Below are 22,395 nucleotides of genomic sequence, written 5' to 3' on the forward strand. Positions count from 1 at the left end.
ACATATTCTCACAGCCATCCTAGTTCAGCATTATTTTTATGTAGCTAACAGTAAGTTCACATCAAATAAATAATTAGGCGTATTATCTATGACTATGTCACATGACTGTAAAAGAACTTAGAGGGATTATTTTCCGACTTATTTCCCTGGGTATGCCTCACTGTTTCAAGTGTCTTCTGTCAAAATAAGTCTCACCTTTGGCCCATGAGACGACTTCTTCTTCACTTCAGAAAAAGACAGGGAGTTACTGGAAAGGTTGGGGAGATGAAGGCTCTGTCCTGAAGGGACCGATGTGCCATCTGACATTACCATGATCTGTCATAAGAAGAAAAAAATATTAAGTCAAATGTTATCAACAGAGAGACTGAGACATGCACACAGAAATAGCCTGATCTGCCTAAGAAATTAGCAAATCACACTGGCAGAAGAATACCACCTCTTCAACAAGCACTACCCTTGTTTCTTCTCAACAGGGGATGGGTTAATGAAACCACACTGCCATCCTCCATTTAATGAACAAAGCACACCTTTCAACTTCCATGCGAGTACAACGTAAGCCCTCGAGGAAGTGGCACAGCTTGTTCCATTACTGTTCCCTACAGAGCACTATGCCCAAGTCCTTAATTAGCATCTCTTTCCCTTATTCTGATGTCTGGTAAAATTGAACGTCTATCCCACCTGCAGTGAAAAGTTCGTCAGATTACTGACATCCCATAAAGAAAGAGGCATGTGCAGCAGTCTTTACTTTTGAATAAAGTAGTGTGATTCAAGATACACTGTAAAAATAATCTTTATTTTTAGTTCAGTTTTAGTATGAAAGCAGCACAACTCTAATACCTCCAAGAAAAAGAATTCCTCATTGTCAAAGAGGCAAGTTGTATATTAACTTCCAGGTTCTGCCTTATCAGTTCTGGAGTTCACTGGATGCCCCATGAACAAACAGTGTTTTTGCCGTAGCAAGAGTCTAGTACTGTGATCTGTTTGTTGATTTTTAAGACTTATGAGTACAAACAGATCAACTGCAGAGGCGACAGAAAATTCAGCCATGGCTAGAGTGGTTACCAGACCCGTCAAAAGGCATGCTTTCTATCTAAGGTAAACTCAGCTTCTGCCTGTGCTCCAGTGCTGCTGTGCCTGGATCTCAGGGCTTCTCAGGACAGCTATTAACTTATCTGTTGCTTCAAAAATGCTCAGTGCCAGACACAGCTGACTTGTTATCTGACCACCACTGCAAAGCTAGAGAGAAGTCAGAGCTCTGCAACTGCAAGGAAGGAACTATCCCTTTCCACAGGGTCCCACACAACTCACTTGCTTTTGTGGATGCCCTGGGGGATCACCCTTGCCCCTCATATAACCCAGGGGGTCCTTCCTTGACCACAGGTTGCTGTATTTAAAAATCATATATTTTTAAAAGCTATTTATGTATTCAAACATTTTGTGAAATCAGATTCTGCACAGAACCAGAACATGCCAGGAGACAGGCCTCTCAAAAAAAAAAAAACGGGGCAAAAAACAATTGCTTCCAACTTGTGGTCAAGGTACAGTCAATATCAATTAGCTATTGTGGTTCAGCACAATACATGATTTTATTTTAGCCAGCCTGCCGGGTACTTTTACCTCCACTTGCCAAGGGTTTTGGTTGAACTGAGTCCAGCTGAAAGCAAGAAAAGGCAGAAGCTAACATAGAGAACGACCAGTGACAAGGATAATGTTACCACAAAATCTGCAGCCACCCTTGTATATCGCAAACCTGTGCAACATATACAGAAAATGCCTTTGTCACTACTGTTATTCCCTCTCACGGACCAGTTAAATTGGGTGGTTAAATAAGATTGTTGGTTTAAAATGTTGCACTGAGTTTAATTTAAAGGAGAACAACTTTCTTTACAGAAAATACCACTTGCACCAAAACCAGCTGACCTTTCAGTAAAAGTAGACATAAGGTCACCCACCCTTAAAGAGTTTAAGCCAGTCTTTTATTGATACAGAGCAATTCTGTTCATTTACTTGTATGAGTGAAAGGTGCATAGCATATCTTTGTGTTGCATGAACAGACAGTTTGGAGAATCTGGGTTTGCCTTACACTGATCATAAAAGCAAAGAAACGAAAAATTCTGCTATGGATCTTTCTCCTAGGGTTGGAAGTTGCCAGTTTCTCCTTGAAACGTAACAGTCTGATTAACTAAAATATGTTGAGGTTCAACCACTGTTCTAATTTTTTTAATTTAAATTGGTAAAAATTCCAGCTTAGAAATATTTATGCATTCATTATAGTAAATAAATTGTCTTACAAAGCTGACATTTTAAAAGAAGCTTATAGACCTTTTAGATATCTCAATTTCTGTGCTGGTATCCATTAAACTGTTATTTGGACTATTGACATTCACAGTGTTCCAGAATATTTAGGAACAGCAGCGCTGGAATGGACAGCATTAGTACCATCTAAGTCCAGGCAGAGCTGGCAAATCTAGCTCCAGAGAGAAAGACAATAAAACCAATACAGATTTCAGAAGACAAAATATGGATATTCCAAATTGAGCCCCACAAATTTCTGTGTAATGAATCCTGCAGCCTGTTATTTTACTATAAACACTATAAAATGGCAGTTGTTGAACCAGAATTTTATTTAACGTGATTAACAGTGTATGCAATAAGACAGAATATCAGTTCAGCATTCCAGATAAGCTCAATAAAGATGATGATAGCCCAAAGAAATCTTATGTCCAATTCAATCCTATGATAAAGCATACACCTCTCTTCCAAAGTGATCTCTGCCAGAAAAAGACTCTGGTCTTCATTAAAATCCTTTACCTCCCTCCCCTGCCAAAAAAACACAAAACAAAAACAAAAAACCCCCAACACACAACCAAAAAACCCCCTCCTTTTCCCTCTCAAATAAGATGAATATTAACACTAGGTAAATCTCCAGGAACTTTAAAGTGCTGGTTTTGTTTGCTGAGATGGTGTATATAAAAAGTCCCTGTGCTACACCACTTTGGAAACGAAATGTGTTTTCTTGTTGACTAACTTTAGGAAAGAGAGAACTACACATCCAGTTGAAGCATACTATTGAAATAACTCAGCTGACAGAATTACAGCAACTTCTACACAGTGGGTACTGCCTTCCCCGCTGGCCCCAGTTTATGAAAAGTAAGACCTTGCAAATGCAGAAATACTCAGCCTGGCCTTTGTACTTCAATCAGTTTTCAGAGCAAGTCCCTATTTCTGCATTGTTACTATCAAGCATGCACATATACATGTGTACACACATACATACATACAAACACAGTACATTAAATCAAGGCTAGCACAACCACAAAGTACATTAAATCAAGGCTAGCACAACCACAAGAAGATATGAATGCATATATCATTGGAAGCAAGAGTTCTCCACTACAACCACTCAATCTGGTTTTTCTTGGTTGTTTGGTTTTTTTAAACCATCCTCCTCTCTTTTGCACTGCAAGTTTCCTACCAGGCTGCAGTTGCAGAGGACAGTGTACCGCAACGGGTCAAGGACACCGCTGCAGCCCTTGCTTAGGCCAAAACCCCTTTGGGCTTGCCTGATCTCACAGCGAACCACTACAGGGATATAAGTCAGCAACTGTATCAGTTCCTCTCCCCGCCCCTTCCACGACTTGCTGCTCTGCTCATACAGGTCAGCAGCTCAGTGGGATCAAGACAAGGTGGTGGAATCAGACACCAGTGCAGGTGTTTGAAGCTGGAAGCAAGGTGAGATCACAGAGGCAACAGCTTGACTTTAAACAATTCCATTAAAGTGGTCATGTTATCACATCCTGAATTTACCAATATTTAAAGCATGAAGTTATAGTGATAGTTTTGTTGTTCTCTCACAGATTTAGCACAAGAATAACGGTATTAAAGCAGAGTAAAGGCCTAGCTAAGCTGACAGTCTGTCTTTGATGTAGCCAGCAGTGACAGTTTGAGGAAAAGTACGGGAACAGGACAACTAATGAAGTGTTATTCTTCTCCCTGCCCCCCATCTCCTCTCTCAGCTTCCAGCAATCAATGGTTTCGGGATTTCATATGTCAGAGGCTCTATCCACATCACGGTAATAACCTTAATGCTATTCTTTTAGTCAAACTTCCATGAGTTTATCCAACTGCTTTCTTGATTCATTTATATTTCTGAGATCTGAAACTCCTGTGGCAATAAGTTCCACAATTTAATTGTGCATCTTTATAAAGTACTTCCTCTTGCATATTTTAAACTCAATGTCTGATTCCCATTTGGCACCTCCGTAATTTTAATGTTATGACATGGTGTCTCACAGTCTGGGCTTATCTAATAATATCCTGAAATGTATTACTGACATGCAAATTCTAAACTATGACTGTCAAACAAGGTAATCATGGCTCCAGGCCTGGCAGTGCAAAGTTTTGTCCAAAGAATGGTTGGCTACTGCAGAGGTGACTGATCATGCAAGGGTCCCACAGAAACAGGAGCAAACTGCTTGGCAAAGTGAAGAGTCTGGCTCAGTCAAAACCTAGTGACTAGCAGGGTGCTAGAGGATCACTGTGAGAACTGAATGATGGCAGTCCTGCTACTGGTGGAAAAACCCTCCAAAATCTCAGTCCTTCTCCTGAAAATATGAAGATGACTAAAGTTGCTAAAGGACAGAAAGTAATGAAAAAAAGTCTTCTCCAGAAGCCCTAAAAACATTCGGTAAGAATAAGTAGATTACAGTGGTGGGTCAGGTCAACAAATGGCTACATGCTCTGGGCAAATACGATGCCTCACAGGGAAACTAGATAGTGCTGGGAAGGTATCCATGGGATTCGCACATCCTATCAGTGGCATGAGAGAGGGTCAGGGAACCCAAATACTAAGCTGAGAAGGAGACTTAAAATAACAATTTCAGCTGTAGGATATTATATCAGGCTTTTCCAATACCAAAGTCAGGAGCAGACAGAAAGGCAGTCTCAACACAAGCTTGAGAATAAAGCAAAAAAACCAGATGCTTCTAGCAAGCAAACAAACTTTGAAAGTGATGCAGAATCTTAGGGAAGCATGAGCTCTAAATTGGTACTAGCATTTAAAAAAGATTTACAGAGATTTTAAAACTTAAATGCAGACAAGTATAGAAGAAAACGCTGATTGTGAAGATGCATCTTCCTGGATGAAGCTAGAAAAAACATTTAAGTTCAGGTAAGAAACAATGAAGTCTGAAAAAGAGTACCGTTTAAATAGGTCATGTGAGAACAGGCAGTTGGACATAGTTCTCCTTCTCAAACAGTGAAGAGTTTTGAAAAAAGGTTGGGTGAATTGGAATATCTGGTTCTGAATAAGCATTAGAAACGTGGTCAAAAGAAAATAGTTTATTCCACAGTGTTACACCAGGGCATAAGTGACACAAATGACAGAACAGGTTCTATTAAGAGATACATTTTCATGTTGGGGTCTTTCTTTGGTTTAAAGCTAAAGAAAAAACCATGTATTTTAACTTTATCTGTCGGTGAGAACTATAGACTCCTTGTGAATTAAAATTCCTTGCATGCACAGGAAGTGACTTATATTACATAATGTGAATGGCAACAATATGGGGTTCTACAAATACAACGGCAATAAAAGGCAGGCTAAGGAAAACATGGGTGTGCTGCTCAATGGGGCAAAGGACCTTGCGACAAAGGACAAGAGAAAGACTGAGCTGCTTAATGTTTTTTTGCCTCAGTTTTCTCTAGTAAGATTGGTCCTTAGGCTTCCAAGGTCCCTGAACCTCCTGGTAGAGCTTGTGGGAGTGAAACAGTGAGGGACTCATTGGAGAGCAGAACTGACTTAGAGAGCACTTCAGACACTGGGACACAGAGAAGTCTACAGGACCAGAGGCGATGCATCTGAGGGCGCTGAAGGAGCGGGCCAGTGTTGTTGCAAGGAAGCTCTCTACCATCTTCAAAAGATCATGGCAATTGGAGAAGTATCCTAATGACCAGAAAAAAAGGTTGTGTTCAATAGTATGAGGCCCAGCTAGAGACTAATTACTAGCAGTGTTCCTCAGGGATCAACATTTGGCCCAATACTGCCGTGTCTTCATTAACATCTGGATAGGATGGAGTGAACTCTTGGCAAGTTCACAGATGATACCAAACTGAGGAGAGTAGCCAGTGTGCTAGAGAGCAGTACTGCCATTTAGGGGAACATGGGCCTGCTGAAGAAATGGGTGGATGAGAACCTAATGGATTTGAACAGAGGCCAACACAAACCAAAAGGTCTGGCCCTGGGAAGGATTAACCCTCTGCAGCAGCACAGCCTGAGGCTGACTGGTTAGGCAGCAGCTCTGCAGAAACGACCCCAATAATCCTGATGGACAAGTTGGTCATGAGCAAGCAATGCGCTCAAGCAGCAGTGAGCAAAAAGAGTGGGCAGGGAAGCCTAACTATCTTTAATGATAAGAAAGTTCCTCATAAAAATAAATGACATTTTTACCTGTTCAGCAACTCCTTTAAACAATGCTTACAGGTTGCATGGAGAACTTTAAAGACTACACTCAAAGATGACTGCAGGCAAGTCTTCAGTTCTTCCCAGAGTACTGCCCATAGCAACCTACTCCAATATTAAGGGCTGGATATGTTTCTGAGGAAAACAAAAGGGAGTGGAGGAGCCATAGCAGGAGAGGGGAGAAGAAGTCTCTATGGATCTGATGGCCCAATCTGCCCCACCATCACATTACAAATCACAGACAAGCTTTTCTTAAAATCTATGGTTCTCCAGGAAGAAAAATGAGAACATGTTAGAGTAAAAACAAATAACAGTTTTATGAATTAGCATCATAATCAGATAAGTGTATATATATTTGTTATTGTTATTGAGAAAGTTGCTCTGCAAACACGCAGCATCAGCCTGTCCCTCTGATAAAGAATCTCAAGTACTGTTAAAGGTGGCGGGCAAAGCTATGCCTGATAAGTTCCAGCTCAGACCATAATAAATGCATTTTCCCCACTCAGCTTCCCTTTCCTCTGCCCTTTTACCTTTACTCAGACACACGCTGTCTGAGATGGCTTTCATAACAAGAAAAAAAAAATACGTACACACACACACACACACAAATGGCGATTATTGGATACTTACTACTACATAACTGCAAATCAAGAACCCAGCAATAATCACAATTGTGGTATGATACACATGTGTTTTGCTTTACTCACAAAAAAGCAAAATGATTTATTTTTGAAAGTACCACAGTTAAAAAGTCCACTGTATAGCTTTTCTTAGCATTTATATGGGAATACTTGCAAAAGGCTCTTGATTGTAGCTTCCACGAAGCACTGACACAGATGGAGAGGTGGAGGAGAAAGCACACAAGCTTAGCTTTTGCATCCTAGATTATCAAACTGTTTACATTTGCACACATTTTACCTCAGCTTTGGTTTGAGACAAAAATAGTTCTCATAGAGCAGCTGTAAATGATCAGTAGAGGTTTCTTAGGAGACAAAGCTTATCATGACCATTTTTATTGCCACCTAAACCAGACAAATGAAATTTAAGTGTTGTCTACTTTGCAATGATTGACTTTCATGAAAAAAATGATAGGTATTTTTAATCAATAAGCTTGTTCTATTTCAGAGTTTTGAGAAAGTTGTTTTCTTTCAATGCTACCACTATTCTGAATAATAAAAGCAAGGTCCCTGGCCTCTTGCCATAGTCATCATGCTTATTCTCCTGCATGTAAGTGAACAACTCCACTAGCTCCACTTTTCTGTAATACTCTACTATAACTGGCCATTTTTTCACCACATGAAGTATTCTGTCATCAGCATGGCAAAAAAGCTGCATCTTCTCCACAGTTAGAACTAAGAAAGAGAAGTAGCTGTTGTCTTCCTCTCCTTGGCAATCCAGAAAATAGGTATCTCAGTATGACTACTTTTCAGAGATACCCTGTGCTGTTCAGGAGAAGCTCCATTACATGACCAGGAGTGTTGGGATGGATGATGTTCAACAAAAAAGGAAGGATCTTTGGGCTGTTCCATAAGGCATACAGAACTTCCATCAGCAGATGACATGAATTCCCAAGAAATGCAGCCTGCAATCTAGTGAAGATGGAGAGATGACGACTACATGGCCTGTGATCAAGACAAGCAGGAGAAAGACCAACAGCAGCAAAGATTAGTGGAATAACTGCTTAATGTGACTGGACAGAAAACAGAAGAAAATTTAGATCCTTGCTGATGTTAGTCCCTGTCTTGCCCCAAAGCCCAGTGAAACCAAGGACTGCTGCCAATAAGCAGTTCTAGAAGAGTTATTTAATAATGCAAGTTGTAGACAGAGGTGGAGGGAGCCCCACTGCATTTCACCATCTCTGTGAAAGGAGAACTGGAGCCTCAGTGTGGGCAGCTCCTCAATACATAACATTAAACTTGGGCAAGAGAGAATTACATTTGTTGGCTGATTGTTTCCTGGTTTTCATTGTGATCCATAGGTTTTCTACACCACCAACCACTACTACTAAGCCATTACTCACATCAATTTTAGCTTAGCAAATAGCAGACACAATAACATTAAGGTAAGGTTTAACAAGATCTCATTGTAATAACACACCTAAGGAAAAATCTGTGAAAACAACACAAGTCCAAATCATACTGGAACATCCAAATATTACATTAGCATCATGCTGATATTATCTACTACGACAACTCCCACCACAGAGCAAAAAAACAACCAAAAAACCTACCCAAGTGTACATAAGCTATTTGTTACTTTCACTGCTGTCAGACAGGCATACCACTTCAAAACAGATTTTTTTAAAAAAAACTTTTTTCACCAGGCCAACCCTAGAGAAAGACTTCCTCCTTTTTTCATAAAGGCCAATTATGGCACTATGCATACAAGTATTCAAATTGATCTGTTGGCAGTGCTATCTTGCCTTTAAGTTCACTTAACACCCAGTTAAATGGTCTGCAGCTGTTGAGCTTGCAATTAGAGTCTTTGTCTACCACTTGCTCTAAATAAAGGACAGCTTCATGGGCCAGGGCAGCAGAGGATCAGTTAATTCTCCCAGAAACAGTGGGTACAGAAAGCCAATTTGTACCCATATTATTGAGTAGGAATGAACTCGCTGCCTGATTCATCTGAAATGACCAATTTACAAAATACTTGAGCTGCAGGCACCCTCTAGGGGCATTCCATTTTGCTGCTCAGGACAACCAAGTGCTATGAAATAAAAAACTGGCATGTATCTGATTTATATAGTCACATACACCACTGAAAAAAGTAGGGAACGAGGCAATCATAACTGTGCACCACCAATTAACCCAATATAAATGTGAGCCCTTTTTCACTAACCCTAGCAGTTTTGCCAGTGTTCTAAAACCATAACACCTGTACATAAACCTAGTCACAACTTATTTACAAGCCTCCCTACATGAAGATTGATCTGCCAAAGACAACACTGTTATCTACCAACACGTTTAGCACCTTGAAGTACCCAGGTAACCAACAGCAAGAACAATCTGCTTTTTGAAATGCAAAACCTTGCTTCTTCAGATTCCAGTAGGGCAGGCTTGAGGAACAGCCTCAAAGTGTTCCATGGAACTGATCTCCAACTTCGACAAATGGACATCTTGTCACCCCACATCTGTAGGGGTCACAGTCCAACCATTCTATAAGGATTCTTACACAGTTCAAAATTTCATGAGCTGTTACAATTGCTCCAGATTAACACATCAGCGCTTCTGTGGGGGAACGAAGCACTACCAAAAAGCTCTTGCCTGTCTCTTGCTTTTTGCTCTTCCTGAATGACAGGAGGCCATCAGCAAAGCTGGAATAACCTTACATTAAAAGGATCCATACCAAGCTACCTGTAGTTTCATTTACTCAATTGGTAATCTAAGAACATTTCCATAAAGGAGCCTCAGAATGGACAGATGAGTTTCCCCACAATGTGCTGCAGAGAAGTTCAAAGAATAAAACCTTCGGTAAGAGCTATGGGAGATCCTGTTTGAATTCTAGGCAAAATGATCCATTACCACAACAGTACCACAGATGCTATTATACTTGTTTGGCATAAGGAGCAGATAAATAGACTTCTTTGTGTGGCCCTGGGCTGCCACAGCCCAACATCATTTTACAGCGAAGAGAAAGTTCATTCACCATTGAGAGCACTAAGAATCACAACAAAAATCCAACTGCCTTGAACAAGGCCTATTATTCCTATTCAAAAAAAGAAGAAAAAAAACTAAAGGGAAAAGAAAATATCTTAGAAAATTTTTTTGCGTTCCTTACTTGAAACAAAAGTAGACATTAATCATATAGTTAAAGAAAACTCAATTACTTAATTATGAAAAGCGCAAGATTAAAGAAAATCCCTTGCCTTGGAGCAGCATTATACCTAAGGGTGGCCCTGGATAGAAGCCAACTATTCCAACTGACACAGAAGACTGGCAAGGAAAGGGGGAGGGTAGAGACAAGAGGCAAATCCCCACAATTTCATCTTCATTACACTAGATTAGTAACACAAGCTTCAGAACATACATCACACAGCATCAGAAGTAACTAAAGAGACATTTGTCGACTGTTACACAGTGAAAACATGAGGATTTGAAACAACCTCCAATAATTGAATGCAATACCTTTTGGCAAAACCTCAATTTTTACTCTGTTAGTTACTGTTTTGTAAAAATTGTACCCATCTCAAAATGTTTCTTTCCTTCTCTTTCTTCTACTCACTAATAATTCAACTGTCTACAAGGAGGGAGTTGTGCTTGGTACAGCAGAGCTGTTTGCACTTCCAAACTCATTTTACAGAAAGCAGACAAAAAGAAAACATCTGTTGCTAAAAAGAGTCATTGCTACTCTAACAGCTACCTATTCCTTGCATCCTCTATATCTGAAACCTCAAATCACATCATTAAAAACCATGTGTATTTGTAATAATGTTATAAATTGTACTGTTTTTATAAGCTGACATAACTGTTCTCTAAAGACTTTTCCTTTTATGAAAAAAAACCTAAGCCTGAAATGTTGTTTGTGTAGTCCAGTTAAAGGAACAAATGATGGAAGGGAGTCTTCTTCCAAAAAGTCCAGAGTATTATTATACAAGTGCACACTGTACAAACATTCTCTTTTAAAAAATATTTTTTCTTCCTCTTTTTTTTTTTGCACCTATGGCAGACAAGGCTGTATTATATTGCTGTCTTCACATGAATTGAAAATATTTTCACTGTCCTTTCCTGAAAGACTCAAAAAGAAGTTGTTTGTAAAATCATATTGAAACAGGTGATGTCTGAGCAAGACTAGGCTTCCAGAGGCAAAATTCAATTTAACTGTTAGGTAGCCATCATTCAAAATCTTCAGAATTAATTCCTTGCTATTGACTCATGAAGCAGATTAGAAATTGAAATTAGATTAGAAACCTAATTTTTTCTTGAAATGAAAAAGCATGCAAGCCAAGACTCCAGTAAAACCACCATGACTGACAATGGAAAATAGATAAATGGAATCATACATTGTTTATAAATAGGTTGGCAGGATTCTACATTCAAACTCTAGTTAAAAATTGAAGAACATGATCAATGACTATAATTTCCCCACCAGTGTCAGCCCTCTTCCCAAGACTCTCTGGTTTGTAATTTCAGGTTCAGAGACTGAAACAGAGAAAAAAGGTAACAGACAAATGTAGGAAGGAAAGGCCAGGATTAAAACCTCAGTCTTACTGTACCTCCTCATACATAATTATGTGTGCTGTGTCTAGAATATGAGCTCTCTAGGTGCTTGCTTGTACATACTTCTGTCACTACTAGTAGTCTGACGATTTGCTTGGTAAAAACTTGGTCTTCCTTCATATACAGGGCATCTTCTGGGATTTCAGACTGGATTACAGGATACACTCCTAATTTACATAAACCACTTTTGTGTACATGTTAGTTTATCATCATTAGGTACTGTACTGCAGAAGCAGTAGCAAAAAAATGTTTAATGTTATAATTTCCATAGTAAACTTTTTGAAAAGATTGTTATTTAGCATATATACATATATATTGAAAAAGATAGAATGTAAGCAATAATACCCAGTGCTTTGGCTGAATATGCCCCATGTATTGTTGAAAATACTTCACTTCTCCATAAACGTTTGAGTACGTTTATGAGACACAAGGTCAATTCTGCAGAGATGACAGCAATGGCAGAGATGAGCCTAACTAAATCTTTCCTGAGGGAGAAGGGGATTTCTGTGTGGAAAGTGTATTTCTGAAGATGACAAACTTTTGTCAGAGGATTTTGCAAACTGTACATGGCCTTTGTAAAATTGAACCAAAGGCTCCTAGTAACTTTCCTGACTAGAGAAATACCATTTCTGTAGCCAAAGCAAAGCCTTTTTCCTGCAAGGATTGAAAAGAATAATTCTCAAATAGGAAGAAAAACACGCAACTTGCAGGCCTCTTACTAATGATGACTGAGGGTATACTTATGCTTCAATTCTGATTATATAAAATGTAGCACTAAGAAAGAAATCTTCTGCAGAGGTTATCTAGATAATGTCTGACATCACCCTAAATACCCTTCTTGCCTTAGCCAAAGCTGACACAGCTGCACTGCAAAGCTATGCTGAAGTTGTGTTCTCACTTGTTTATTACGTGGGATATGTAAATATTACCGTGATTCTTTCCCAGTGAACTGCTGACTAACCAGTCTCACCTCAGGGCATATCAATGACAGAATGCATACGGAAAAGGATATCCATGACAGTGCACTGGTAGTCTGTCAACAATTAAAAAAAAGGGGGGGGGGTGGAGGGGATTATCATGAAAGATAAAAAAACCACTGGTTCTGCCCAGTACCACTTGCTAGGTCACTTCTGAGAAACCACTAGATATGTATATGTCAAGGAGGAAAGAGCGCAGTTGTGGACATCCCAATGATAAGTAAGGAAACTCTGCAGCAACATACAAATACATAGACAGGATTACACTGAATGAAGGAGAATGGCACTGCTTGAAGTAATTCTGCTGAGTGAAGTTCAGTATTTTCAGCAGCAAATATGACTGCACCTGTTCTTTATGCCTGCCTGTACTTTGAGGAAATGCCTTGATTTACAACCAAAGCACATGCCAGGGGACCAATGTATTGCACAAAGCCTGTACTTCTTCCCTTCAGAAGGGCATACTGTTTGTAATATACATATGCTTATGAAAATAAGAAATAAAGAACCACATTTAGTACTTTACTACCATGGAAGCACATTTCCTATTACTTTGCTTGGAGGAAAACAAATGAGAGCTAGGCTCTGAGGTGCACAGGTATTATGCAATTTATACCATTATTTAAAATCATGTCAGCAGAAGTCCTCCATGTTAGAGTGCTTTCCCTATAGCTACCACTCAATATTCTACATTTATCTGGTATCATTCATTCTGAGGAACACGAACTTGATTTTGTCTGATTTGCTGCCAGTCAAGGAAATTATCGGTGACTTGTTACTTTTATACTTTTTTTTAAAAGACATCCATAAGCAGAAGTATTAATTAATTTGACTTACATAAGAGCAAAGCCCTTTTCAAGTAGTTTATTTTCCTGTAAATGCTTTTCTCTGGCTGAAGCACAGTAGTTACACGAGAGTTAATGTTTTATGACTTTATTCAGTTGTCTATTCTACTTATATTTGATAGTCAGCTCTCCACTGCTTCTGAAACAGTCAAAAAATACCCCTACGGAAAACAACCCATACAAGTATAATACGCCTTTCAGTGCTGGGAGGTGTAAGCTGTTTCAGATATTTAGTAAAAAGACAGACAGGACCTTATTACATCAACTGTCCTGAGCTGATTGGGCAAACTCCAAGGTCAGAAAATTTATAGAGGAAAGCATGAAAGACTAACAGCTTCAAGAAAAAGAAACCTATTGTTGGAAGAAAACCGGAGAATTGGAAGGAAAAAAAAAAACACAAACAAATGAAAACCCCCCAAACCCCCAAGGAGTTTGTCTCCTCCAGAAGACAAAAGGCAATCCTGCAAAGCCTGAGCAATCCTGCAAAAGAATGAGCACACTGACATATTCAGGGCAAAAATTTGACAAAAATGCCCCAAATTTCTTTAATAGAAGAAAAAATGCTATTATGTCAAGGAACCTAAAATTAGAGGGCAGAGATAATGAGCAATGAAATGTATGTTTATTTTTGTCATTCTGCACCCCTAACCCCAAGCCTCTGCTTGGGGATTTATTATTTATTGCACTAGTAGATAAAACTTTTCCATTGACAACTGACCCAATATGATATCAGAGGCAGTGGCCTCCGAGGTTTTTCAGAATATAATCATAATGTTTTACTTGCAAACACACTAACGAGTGAATACCTACATCGTCCACCATGTACAACACCCAATACATGCAAATCCAAAACACAGCTCATGCTTCTATTTCAGTAAAACTACACTTGCAACAGTTCTTCTCTAGGAAGACAACAAGCTCTTTCAGGTTATGCCTGAATTTTCAGAATTATCCCTGCTCCTAACTCCTGCTCGGTTTTCAAAGGTCCCCTTCAGCAGACAGAATATTCTAAATCTAACTCCCTATTAACTCCCACCTTGAACCTCCTGCTGTCTAACTGTGTCAAGTGGGACTAAGAGTCTTTGTTGCTTAAGACTACTCAAAAATGTAAACATAAGCATTGACCTAGTATAAACTCACAAAATGGAGGATTACTTAGTATCTCTTCCAGTGACCTGGAGGAGGAGAGAGCACGCACTCTTACACATCAAGTTTGGAAATGACACCAAACCGGGGGTACCAGTTGACACACTCAAGAGCAGGGCTGCTGTTCAGAGGGGCTTAGGAATGCTGGACGAATGGGTCAACAGAAACCCTGTGAAATTCAAAAACAGAAGACAAACACCTAACTATGGCTGGAGGGGGCTCAGCAGAGCAGCGCGGGGCTGGCAGCAGTGAGCAGGGCAGGACCACGTGTGGGTGCTGCCAGCTCCATCCTCGGTGCCCCACGACCGAGGCTGCTCCAGACAGGATGTTGGATTAGGGACCTCCCCAGGCCCCCAGCAGCCTGCTAGGGTCTGCAATACTACGAAGCACAGCAGAACGCTCTCCACAAACAAAAAAAATACGATGTTAATATGTTCCCGCAGGTTTGACCCTCTCCTCCCTGCAAACTGGCTTACCTCCTCAGACTTTTTTTATACTCATTCTATGAACACAAAGAAATCAGAACAGGTCAAAGCTGTACCTCTGTAAATCTTCTGGTTCAAAGTGGGTAAGTTACATATTACATTAAATTTAAATAGATTTATTTATACATAGAGTTTTCTAACTTGTTTTGCCTCATATATAGTTACTGAACTTATTCTGCCTAAAACTCATTACTCTCTGAACAAGAAATGTTTTATTTTCTTGTTACTCAATACCATCACAGTAGCCTTTCTGTATTCCATCTCTGAAATGTCAAGCAAGCAACGCTTCATTTATAAGGCCTAAGAAAAGTAAACATGAATCATGTGGATGTTAAGATAGGCAAGATACAACTATCTTAATAGCGTATTTAAGATAGGTGCATGCTTATTTGCTCACTTGCTCCACTTCAAGACAACAAGCACTGAGCTCTTAAACTAAGTTAATCACAAACACTTAATTTCACTGTCAGGTAAACTTTTATTGTACTAATCATGCACCAGCAATAAGCAGCAACATCTTTATTGTGATGGCTTTGACATGGGTGCAGGACTCACCCCTCCTGCCTTTAGAAGCTTTCTTCTGAATTCCTCTGTCGGGTTGTTGAATGTGAGCTTTTCACAGCGGAGGTGATTTACAGGTGGGTGGCCTTCAAGGTGCAGGAATAAGTCATAGTCAAATCGAACTTTCTTAGGTTCTTCCTGAGGGTTGAAAATAACCAGATAGAAACATCTAACACCAAAACTAACTAAGTTGAAAACAAGGGCTACATAAAGACTGTCAATTAAAATGAAAATTATATCATTTTTAACCATTCTCTGTGTTCTTAAACACATGATGGAATTTACCAAGCGTCAGCTGAGCTACGGTAAATCAGAAAAACTCCTATCAGCCCACGGTAACACACGGTAATTGCATGAACTTCATGAATTTCAAGATCTCTTGAAAAGACTTTATTGAAAGTATTTTACGTCATGTTTTCCATAGGGTAAAGGAAGATGCAGAGTCAAGCATCATGATTCAGCTGACACAAGGTAACTCAGTCACCAACACAAACACAGTCACACTTCTGAGCCCTAGGTAGCATAGAAGACACTGCAGTACATTTTGACTGCAAGCTCCTCTGCAGAAGTCAAACGCTTCTTTTCTTTTTTTTAAAAAAAGAATCATGAAGAAAGGAGGGGGGTAAAAATGAAACTGCTGCAGCAAACTATTTCACCTTCTAGGCATGTTATCTGCTCATTTATTAATGAGATCTCATTCCCTTGAACCAATGTGGCCAGCTAGATTTCAAGTATTCCGCCACAACTTCCATGTGATTAAAATGAAATTGAATGTTCCCTGTACCAATATGGAGAGAATAAAACAGCAAAAGCAAATTAGCTTGGAAGAAATCATTACTGCTCTATTGTTTGGAGAAATCCTTTGCCAAAAAAAGAAACTAATGTCAATGAATACACTCCAGTTCGTATTACAAGAGAAAGGATATTACATATGTTTTATGTTATACATTTACACAGTTCTATTCTAGAAACCATAAGTAAGTTATATGTTCTATTAAGGCAACATTAAATAGCCCTTCCTCCAGGGGCCCAGATGTGCAAACAAAAGCCACCAAGCCAATGGAAGTTTTAAGGCAGAACACAAGTAAAAGGCCAAATTCAAGAAAGACTTTAGCAAAATTAGAACCATGTCAGAACCATGACAAAAGAGGAAAACAAAATACAAGGAAATCTCAACACGTATCCAACACTAAATTTCTAATCAAAATGTGTGCTCTGTTCAGTGACAAACATCCCTGAGATGCTTTAAAAAAATGCACATCAAAAAATGCTTAGTTTTGACTTGGAATTCAAAGGATGTGAAAAGCAGGAAGCATAGAAATCTCAGGTACTGTAAAAGTCAAAACAAAGACTTCACACACAGTCAAGGGACATCCTCAATGTCCCATCTCTGAACTTGGAGCAAATAACAGAAAGGGACCTGGGCTAAAAAGCCTGTGGCAACTTGTTTCTGAAGACAGAAGAGAATAGTTCCCTTAGAGGAACTAGTTTGACAGACCTTTTTCAAATGCAAACATGGATGAAGATATCTGTTATTTTTAAAAAGATTAACACAAGATTTCTTTCATAAAAAGTGAAAGTGATTTATTTCCCAGTCTGCTTAGAAAACTGTAATGTTATGGGCAATCAGTTGGTACCAGCAGCTTTGGCATAAAAGCAGAATTATAAGAATTTACAAACTGGAGTCTTCAAAGTCTGTGGAAAGTTAGATGATCACAGTCAGGGATTTCAAAACAGAATTTTAATACATGAAGCACTACCAGTACCACTGCCATTATTTTAAAACAGTCCTGACAGTGAAGGCAAAATACACTCATTATTAGCCTTATACTTAAGTAACAGCATTTTCCAGCGTAGAAGTCCTTGAATATAAAAGCATTTTTTCCGAGGACTATGTCTCACTGGCTAACACCTACAGCCTACTTTTGTTGAATATGACAGGTTCTGGGAAGCAGCTGGTTTAACTCTCTAAAGCTTGGAATATTTTCTGTCAGAGAGAAACGGCCACTAGATTTTCAACAATTTCTGTTTAGTCTTATGAATGGAAACATTTTAATTCTTTTAGTTCAAGATCCAGGATGGCTTTTGGTACCCTTGCTGTCTCTGTTCATTAGGGTACTTGCTGAACCAGAAATGGAAAGTTGTCTACCTTGAATAAGTGATGATGGTCTGTCTCCTCTTCCTCCTCCAATCTATCTCCTCTTTTTCTGTATTGGAATACCTGTAAAGTGGCTTAGGGGAGGAAGAGTAGCTGAGCCAGAAGGAAGGAGTAATTTGCCTCAGGAATGACAACTCAATTTTTGTGCCATTTTTCCTTCGTATTGTACTGACCCCAGAAAAGGGTCGGCAGCCGCATGGAGAGCTAGCTGACTCACAGTCCGACTGCTGCTTGTTGTATTCCATGACACCAAAATAGGGGTGAGGAGTGTTTGCAAACTTCCTAATTCCACATGCTGCTTGAGGGTGAAGTGAGCTGTAATCATTGGCGCCCTCTTGATTTCAGTATAAGCCACAACTCCTGCTGGTTAACTCCTGAGACTTGCAGGCCTCCACAGTCAGCAAAGGCAGCCAAAGTCTGAGTGGAAAACAGAAAAAGAAATGTCGGGCTGGAAGCCTTCTGAAGAGATGCTTCAGTGAATCACTGTCTTCTGACTTTGTCTCCCCGCTTTTGGGATGAACTCTGAATGGAGGAATTAAAGAGAAGGGGCTGCTTTTCTTTAATAAAATCAGATTTCCTGCAATGGATCAAACTGCCTCCCTATTGGATACAGAGCTAACGAGCATACCAAAAAAGCCAGTCAAGTCAATGAGGCAGTCCGGTTTCCTTTTCCACCAGCAACTGGGGTAAACTATCCCTACTCTTCACAGATTGATACAGGGAACATTTCGGAATTACCTGTTTAAAACATACAACTTAGAAATGCCTAGAGCAGAATTATCCACCTGTCATGCCTTGACAGAGCTTCCCATGGAAGACAAAAGGATACTGAATATCTATTTAAAGGCATAAGAAGCTAACATAATTGTACGCTCCTCTAACCCAAACTGTATCTGAGTAGGATTTCAGAAAAGGCTTTTTATTATGCATTTCTGTTTTCCTTTATTTCTAATTTTCCACCAAACACTCAACAAGTTAAAGATGATAAAGCACCTACTTGATTAAAACAATTATGTTAAACTACACCCTGATATTACAAAATAACCACACAAGTATCTCACAAGCAAATGTGAAGTATAGTAATAGGTCCACCAAAGCACGTGACAAACAAAGGATGCCTAAGATATTACAATCATTAAAATACTGTACAATAAATTCAAGAAACTATGTCAGCTTTTTCCTCTTTATTCCCCCCAAATAGGATTCTTTTCATCTGAACCAGTTATTAGTAATACAGACTCTGTTATGTACAATAAAGGAAATCTCTGTATTTGCTACCAGAGGGACCCACAATAAGTGCAGTATTTACTTAGACTCAGAATGTGAGATATCACAATACCAGCTTTGTAGAACAGCACTAGTTTTGTTTTTAAACTGTGCCCCCTGGTAATGTTGAGTTGAGTAGAATAAATATTCACATGCACTCTAAAAGAATGTTTTTTCAGACTGAGGATGCAGGATGAAAAGACTCTTTTTGAAAGACCGAAAAAATGAACAAATTAGAAAGATTGGCAATATTAAAACAGCACAATGGGTTCATTATGAAAATCAACAGGATCAAGATCAGCTTCCTTTCTTAAAGTTTTTAAGTGGCTATTGAACTTCCTGAAGCATTAGTTAAAAAGTGTGTCCACTTCCAACTAGGCTTTTAATCATTCTAAATAATTACAGTCAACTCCTTCATTTTATCTGATAATCCTAATTGCCCAGGGGTATCTTCAAAAGTAAAATTAGACAATTCTAAAAGTTACAGTGAATTTGAATTGAGGAACAGCATTTATAAAGATACTCTTAATGCTAACATTTAACCAAGCTTGGTAATTAAAACTGGGAATCAAATCCTAAAACCTCCATATGATTTTTTTTCCTAATAGAAAGATGAAAAGCATGTTTTTCCATACCTTGTTTTTGAAGTAAACCTCAATTGGCAAAATAAAACCAGCATACCCGGATTCTTCAACTTTGTAAGGTGGATCCTTGCACACTGAAACAAAGAAAAAAAAATCTTTATTTCCCTCCAAAATCATGTTTTAGAAACAGAAGCAAAATAACTGAGCAATTAGCTTGTGCAATAACGCTGCTACAGCAGCAATATTACAAAACCACATGCACACACTGGGACTCATCTTGGCACGTATTTACCAGGAGCTCAGAGATAGCAGTACAGTTTTTTCTATCTTTGCAGCCTCTGAAAATGGAAGAACGAAGGGCATCCACACCAGGTAGATCATACCATTTACAGGTTTCTACCTTGAGAAAGTTTAAAATAAAATCTCTCATTTGGGGGGAGGGGAGACAAAGATATTCCAGGATAGAAAGGAGACTCTCAAAAAGGTTAACTGTTTTATTATTATTGTGTTAAATCAGGATCAAGGTCTACCTGATAGGACTCAGCTTTTAACAGGACAGTATTATTAGCTCCAGTATGCATAATGTATAACCTAGTGCACAGGCTTTTAGTTATGGCAAATGCCCACAGTCTTGAGCATGAGCTCTGTGACTAAAATGACACTGGACTGCCTACTCAAGTCAGCAGTGAAAGCAGGTCTTTAAAGAACTAGGAACAGAAACTTCTCTTCCTCCTCCTTTCCAGCTGTACCAATTTATTTTTTTCTTCTTCAGAGTTCATGCTAAAATAACACATTAGCACAAACAAGCTGAGCTGGAGAAACCCTGCTTCGTCTCCTGCAGCACTCTGTCTGGTACTTCCAAATGCTGCACTGATATTTATGGCAGCCAGTGACCTAGGCACTACCACCTCAGTGACATTCTGGGACACTGACAGTTTCTTTGCTCGAGAGTGGTAGAAATGATGCAGTTCAAAACAAGATAGGCTGATTTCCTCAGAACCATTTGCTCTAGCGCTATCAATATTATCTGCTTGAAAAAAAAAATGCTTACTTCCAGATGGCTTATTGTTTCCTAGGATGGGTGCCCTTTTCGGAATTGCCAGGGGGCTGCTCATTGCACTGTATCAGGTGCAACTTATACTATTTGACATACACCATATAAAAACTGTGTTTGGCAGTCAACTGTGCACAGCCAGCATACCTAAAGTATTCTTTTTCTTGAAGTACTACAGTCTGAATACCGAAAGTATTCTTTCTATCAAAAGTACTGCAAATGGGCATTTAACACCCATCATTCCCAATATCATTCCCCAAACCTGACAAGACCCATCAGAAACATCCAGGAGCATAACTGCTACTACATTCTTCACAACCCAAGCAGCACATCAGCTCTCTCAGGACAGGCAAGCTTTATTACTATCCACATAGAGGAACACGGCAGCACTTTTTGTTACTGCCCCACAGTTCTTCCCCTGCTCTGCTAGCACCCAACCAGTGCAAGGACTTCACGGATAAGGAAGATTCCAAGTACTGTCACATCTTTGCTCACTTGCTGAAGTTGTCTATCACCATCCAGCTTGCTTCACAAAATCAGTGCACAGGAAAAAGGATGATAAAAGTGGAGTGAGAATAATCTGTTTTCCAGATTCTTTCTGCAATACTTTCTTCTTCCAGCTATAAAATTTATTTAACTTTTTTTGGCAGGAAAAAAGAGGACCTGTAGTTTATAAATCAACCTTTGAAAGGTTTTGAAGAAAAGCATTAAGACAATAGGTCAAATTTGAGAGGTGGTTTCAGTTAGAAACTGATCCTTTTATTTTACAAACTCCTAAAATTAGTACTTCACCTTGTACTGACATGTCTTCCCTGTAAGAGGCCTTACCAGCATTTGCAAATGTAAGTATAATAGTCCTAGTTAAGTACAGCTAGAAGTTACAATAATAAATACTGATAACTTCCCTAACTGAAGGTACAGGAGCAGCCTTGCTGCTCCTCCTCTGCCTTCAAAAGACCCCTTTAGGGAAAGGCCTTCCCAGTATTATTTGAATAATACATGCAAGTGTAAAGAGAGGAGAATGAAATCCACTTATAAAAACAGGATAAGGTTAAATAGCAGATATTTATCCAGATGAAAACATAGAAGCTTTTTCTACTGGAATAATATGTTAACTGGTATTGAAATTTCAGGCTTCATTACATGACAAGCCACAAATAACCTTTCACTTTTTTTAAAATGTCCTGTCAACGTCTTCCTGAGCATTTAATTGGTGCAGAAAACACTGTTAGCATAAATATTTTTCATTCTCCTCCTCGAATCTCTCTACTTCTAGATTTACACAGCTGTTAGCAATGCTGAATAGTACCTTCTTGAAGTTTCACATTACAGCTCTGAAAACAAAATCTGTTACATTTGCAGGCTTTGTTGAAACTTGGGCAATGGGTTACCAAACACTTCTCCACAAGGAAACTACTTCGGGAGCCTTCCCAATCTGAAAGACGGACTTTTGACAGAAGGGAAATTCTACAACCTTGTGATTGAAGACTTCCTGAACACAGCAAGTGACTAAGCAAGGGTGCATGATATTGCACGTTACAGAAAGCTACAGTATTTTCCTCAGCATATCCCTGAAAGCCACCAGCACATGTACTGGCAGAAGCAGCCTCTCTGTGCAGTCTAAGGCAATGCTCCACTGGTATAGG

The 22,395-nt window shown here is 39.2% G+C and overlaps 1 protein-coding gene across 3 annotated transcripts in view; it reads right to left on the bottom strand.

Annotated features, from left to right (window-relative positions):
- The window catches only part of MLLT3 (MLLT3 super elongation complex subunit), a 145,298-nt gene that overhangs the window by 48,346 nt on the left and 74,557 nt on the right, over nucleotides 1-22,395 (bottom strand). For 2 of the 3 annotated variants that reach the window (XM_064502489.1, XM_064502490.1), the window contains exons 3-5: nucleotides 19,747-19,829; nucleotides 15,682-15,825; nucleotides 196-315 (exon numbers count right to left, since the gene is read on the bottom strand). In XM_064502489.1, coding sequence (XP_064358559.1) covers nucleotides 196-315; nucleotides 15,682-15,825; nucleotides 19,747-19,829 — 347 coding nt within the window. The remainder of the gene's footprint in view (nucleotides 1-195; nucleotides 316-15,681; nucleotides 15,826-19,746; nucleotides 19,830-22,395) is intronic. The other variant, XM_064502491.1, reaches the window with a different exon arrangement.

Source organism: Dromaius novaehollandiae, chromosome Z, assembly GCF_036370855.1.
Source record: "Dromaius novaehollandiae isolate bDroNov1 chromosome Z, bDroNov1.hap1, whole genome shotgun sequence".
In the NCBI taxonomy this organism is placed as follows: domain Eukaryota; kingdom Metazoa; phylum Chordata; class Aves; order Casuariiformes; family Dromaiidae; genus Dromaius; species Dromaius novaehollandiae.